Here is a 4,738-nt window from a genome sequence, read left to right on the forward strand (position 1 = left end):
GTATACGGTGTTTCTGAAGCTGTCGCCCTAGAAGGGTGTTATTTGCTTTAGAAAGCGGGACAAGCTGGGCAACAGATTTATTGGGCCATTCTGAGTTGTGGCTAGGGTAGGCAAGGTAGCCTACCAATTTGATATACATGAGGAGCTCAGCCTAAGTCATAACACTTTCCATGTGTCTCAGCTTCGAAAGTGCATAACAGACGATGCATTTTTTTTATGATTGGACGATATTCAGGTCGATCAGCGCCTGAAGTATGTGACGAGATCGTTAGTTATCTTGGATAGAAACACGAAGGCCTTATGCAAGAAGGTGGTACCATTAGGTAAGGTGAAGTGGAAACTTCAGAAGGGTTTAGAGTGGAGTTGGGAGCCCGAGGCGAAGAAACACGAGAACTACCCAGATGTAGTTACGACTACAGATTTCGAGGACAAAATCTGATTCATGTGGAGGAGAATTGTAACATCTAATTCCATGTATTGCTCTTGAGACCTAAACCGTTTAATTTTTGAGGTTTTATATTGAAGTTCCATGACGTGGTGATGAGGCTCACCACAATGTGGTTGCGCTCTACAAAGGAACACATGTTTTTAATCACTACCATGTGGTCATGTAATGGTCACGACGTGCCGAAAGTAGAATGAAAAACCCTAATTTCGGGTCTTTAGCCTTATTTAAACAACTTTGTGGCTAGGGTTTGCTCTTAACTACACCCTCCACCCCTTTGAGAGAAACCCTATAGTGTGTGTGTGTGTGTTCTTTGTGAAAAAGTGTGTGTTCTTGGCCATTCAAGGTTCTTTGAGGAATGAGTGAGTGATTCAAGCTTGTGGTGTGACTTGTTGATGTTGAGGAAAACTTCTACATATATTCTTAGGCTCCAAAAAATATAAATTTCATACCTTTCCACTCTATGGGTTTCTTATGATATGATCATGTCCCTTTTTGGATTTTGGAAATGAATCCTTAGAGTTTGAAGCAACTCCAGGACTGTGGATAAGATCTATGCTAGTTTTTGGACCTTATAGTCCCATAAAGTTTGTATCTTGATCATAAATCATCAATGCATAAGTTTTCAAAGTCTTTTGGTCTGTTTTTGAATTAGGGTCTTAGATCTTGGATTGTAGAGGCTAGAGAAGGGATAAACTTTGAAACTGTATCCATGCATGGCCTTAATCGATACTGATATGAGCTTTGGAGCTCTAAAAAGAAGGGTTAAGAGCTTAATGAATTAATTTGGTTAGGACGCTACCACGATGTGGCAATATTGTTGCTACGACATGGTAGCGAGGGCTTTCACAACTATTTTGGCGTCTAGCCACCACAATGTGGCCATGGTGTTGGCCACGACGTGGTGACTCAGTTGTTGATTTTTTACCATTAACATTTTGACCACGTTTGAATTAAGGTTAAACTTTAGGGTTTAGGTCTTAGATTAATGAAATATCCTTATTTTGTCCAGGTGTTTGTGGTACCGATTGATTATGTATGATGAGTTGTAGGGATTTCTGCTTTCGTCTGTGAGTTGAGTCTTCTCACTATACTTGGTGCCGCAATATATCCTTTATGTGTTAGTATGTTGATATGTTGTAGTGATCTGTTAGACTGGTAGCTCTGTTATGATTACCTGTGTTTGCTTGTTATTGTTATTTGCAAATGTCGACATATTATGGTTGGGTTGAGGCAGTCATGCTTTCTACGATAGGCTAAGAGACATGGGTGATATAGTTCATACTGTAGGCCCAAGGGGAGCGGTCCGGCTTGGATGTTGTAGGCTCTCGATGGCGGTCCAGCCTTGTGTTGTAGGCCTTGTGTTGTAGGCCTTATGTGCATGCATTTTATGTATACTGTTATGTGGGGTATATTGAGAAACTCACTAAGCTTTGACTTACAATTGTGGATTTAAATAGTTCAGGTACTTCTGAGGCTCGGGACAAGACGAAGGCATGGCCGTATACGCCATCTATCAGTTTTATGATTTGCAAAGAGACTATGTTTTGATACTCTAATATTTTTATGATATATTGTGAGACAAGGTTTCGATTACTCATGGTTATTTAGAACGATTTTTATTTCTCTAAAAATGAAAAACCTATACTGTGATTTTTGGGACGTAATACAAATATGTCTTTTTTTTTGGTTGTTTTTTTAATTAATCCTTTTTAAATAGTTCCCAGTTATTAACTTATCATTTTTTAATAGTATTAGTAGTTCGGTTAATTACTTTTTTTTCTTTTCTCCTACTAGATAAATAATTTCTCGGCAACATGTTATTATTTTAAATTTATAAAACACTATGAAAAAAGCAAGCAAAGGAAACGAAAACATATAGTTGTGAACTTGTGATGTTGAATCGTTTTTCAGCAACAAGGATAATGATTTTTGAATCGTTTTCTAGACTTTAACAAGGATTTCAAAAAGCATGATGTTAAAATTTCAAGTTATCTATAGAAAATCAGAAAGAAAACACATAAATTAACTTTTTATACAAAAATAATATGAATGAAGTAAAGGATAATAATAAAAAATATTACAATTTATACGAATCAGAAATCAGATTAATACGAATCCTAAATCAGAATTGGTAAGGCTGCCTAAATTTTGATTAACACGAATACAAGATCGATTTTTTTCAAGGTTGCATGAAATCAGATTACCAAAATTGATGTATTAAGAAAGATTGAAAGTAGAAATCCGAAAACAGAAATTTAAATTGGATATCAGAAGGTTGCGTGAAAAAATCAGAATCAATTTATTATTAATCGGTTTTTTAAGTTACCATTGAAAAAAATCAAAATTGATTCATAAAATCCTTGGATTGATGGTGGAGAGAGGTTTAATTTGATAATTATTCCAAAAAAATCGTATGTGAGTTAGGCTTATCTACTGATTTTGTTATGGCTTTATTTTATTTCACTTTCCACTCGGCCGCCATACATGATGTATCATGTGTTTTTCTATACTAGTACTACCATGAAATAAAAACCCTGGACCATGTCCACGCCCTTACTAGTAAAGTAAAAGTGGCACTTAAAAGCAACATGGTCCGCAATTTGGTGCTTAAAATAATATTATAGATTGGACAAATTCTAACCGGTGTTTGGAAGCCGGCTGATCAATTCGTTCTCCAGAATCGGCATAAGATTCATATTAATACACTTATATGACAAACAAACCTCAATTTCTAGCGCATAATATTGTTTTTAATGTGTTAGACGGCAAGATTTAAAAATAATTTATTTTAAAATAGTTGCAAAAGGAGAACGTAAACATGCAATATAACAACAGAATCAAGAACCATGAAGCAACAAATTATCTCTATATATATAGCCACAAACAGGAACCATCTCAACTGTCGCGTTTACATCTTTCTGTTGTTCCTTTTCAAATTCTTATAAAAAATGTCGAATAAACTCTTTCTATTGAGTTTTGTAGCTTTAACTTTTAGCTACCTTGCCTTAGCCCACGAGCCTAGCCCCCTCCAGGATTTTTGTGTAGCCGATCCCAACTCCTCAGGTATTTTAATTTTCTAATCATTGTTACATATTCTCTATGCTCTTAATTTAAGTCATTTTCATGTAACAAAAGATTGTACTTAACATGCAGTGAAAGTAAACGGTGTGACATGCAAGAACCCGATGCAAGTTCAAGCAAAAGATTTTTTCTTTAGTGGGCTACACCTCATGGGTAACACATCGAACCAATTGGGGTCAAAGGTGACCCCAGTATTTGTGACTCAATTACCAGGACTAAACACTATGGGCATCTCCATGGTTCGGATTGACTATGCACCATGGGGACTTAATCCTCCTCACACTCACCCAAGAGCCACTGAGATTCTCACTGTTCTTGAAGGGACACTACAAGTTGGATTTGTAACTTCCAATCCCGATAACCGATTTATCACTAAGGTACTTCAAAAGGGTGATGTTTTCGTGTTCCCTGTGGGGCTTGTTCATTTCCAGCGCAATGTCGGTAATGGATATGCTGTGGTTATTGCTGCATTAAGCAGTCAAAACCCAGGTGCCATAACAATTGGGAATGCTGTTTTCGGTGCAAATCCTGCAATTCCAGGGGATATTCTTGCCAAGGCGTTTCAAGTGGATAAGAATGTGGTGGATCAGCTACAAGCAAAGTTCTAGAGTTTCAGAGATTCTAATGACAGAAGGATATGATTAGAGCTGTTATTCAGTTCGTGTGATTATTATTTGGGTTAATTCAAAATTAATTGTGTGCGGTTTTCTTTTCGATTCTAATTCTTTCTTTGAAAAAAAAAAGAGCATTGATATTTATTCACGTAAACTACATGTTTTGTTGGTTTAATACGAGCGATAATTGTTATATTTTAAGCTTTACTGACAACAAAATATTACCTGTACGTAGATGAAGAAGTCTACGGTCTTAAATCAGTCTTAAATCTCTCCTGGATCGATCCGTTGAGGTGCAAGAAATTCCAAAAAACGTTGGCTGTCTATATTAACCTGCAACACAAGCTTACATGCAAAGCTACCAACAATATGTACAAAAGGAGAGATATTGGCACGGCTCAATCAAAATCACTAAGGTAATTAATGGTTAACTTTGTGTTTAGATTGAGCCGCACAATATCTCTTTCATTTCATAATACCTAGTATACTGAGAGAGAGAGAGAGAGAGAGAGAGAGAGAGAGAGAGAGAGAGAGAGAGAGAGAGAGAGAGAGAGAGAGAGAGAGAGAGAGAGAGAGAGAGAGAGAGAGAGAGAGA

General features: G+C 36.7%; 1 protein-coding gene across 1 annotated transcript; it reads left to right on the forward strand.

The window, feature by feature from the left end:
• Window positions 1–3,393: 3,393 nt before the first annotated feature.
• Window positions 3,394–4,225, forward strand: LOC145137422 (putative germin-like protein 2-2). The gene is made up of 2 exons (XM_079071551.1): window positions 3,394–3,511; window positions 3,602–4,225. The coding sequence occupies exons 1-2, from the start codon at window positions 3,397–3,399 to the stop codon at window positions 4,135–4,137; spliced, it is 651 nt and encodes a 216-aa protein (XP_078927677.1). The 5' UTR covers window positions 3,394–3,396; the 3' UTR covers window positions 4,138–4,225.
• The last annotated feature ends 513 nt before the right edge of the window (window positions 4,226–4,738 follow it).

This window comes from Lactuca virosa, chromosome 9 (genome assembly GCF_052849685.1).
Source record: "Lactuca virosa cultivar CGN04683 chromosome 9, Lactuca_virosa_CGN04683_v6, whole genome shotgun sequence".
Classification (NCBI taxonomy): Eukaryota; Viridiplantae; Streptophyta; class Magnoliopsida; order Asterales; family Asteraceae; genus Lactuca; species Lactuca virosa.

Excerpts from the sequence above, each read along its gene's own strand:
- LOC145137422 (XM_079071551.1), top strand. The coding sequence starts at position 3,397 with ATGTCGAATAAACTCTTTCTATTGAGTTTTGTAGCTTTAACTTTTAGC. Across the intron at positions 3,512-3,601 it reads AGCCGATCCCAACTCCTCAG|TGAAAGTAAACGGTGTGACA; the intron begins GTATTTTAATTT and ends CTTAACATGCAG.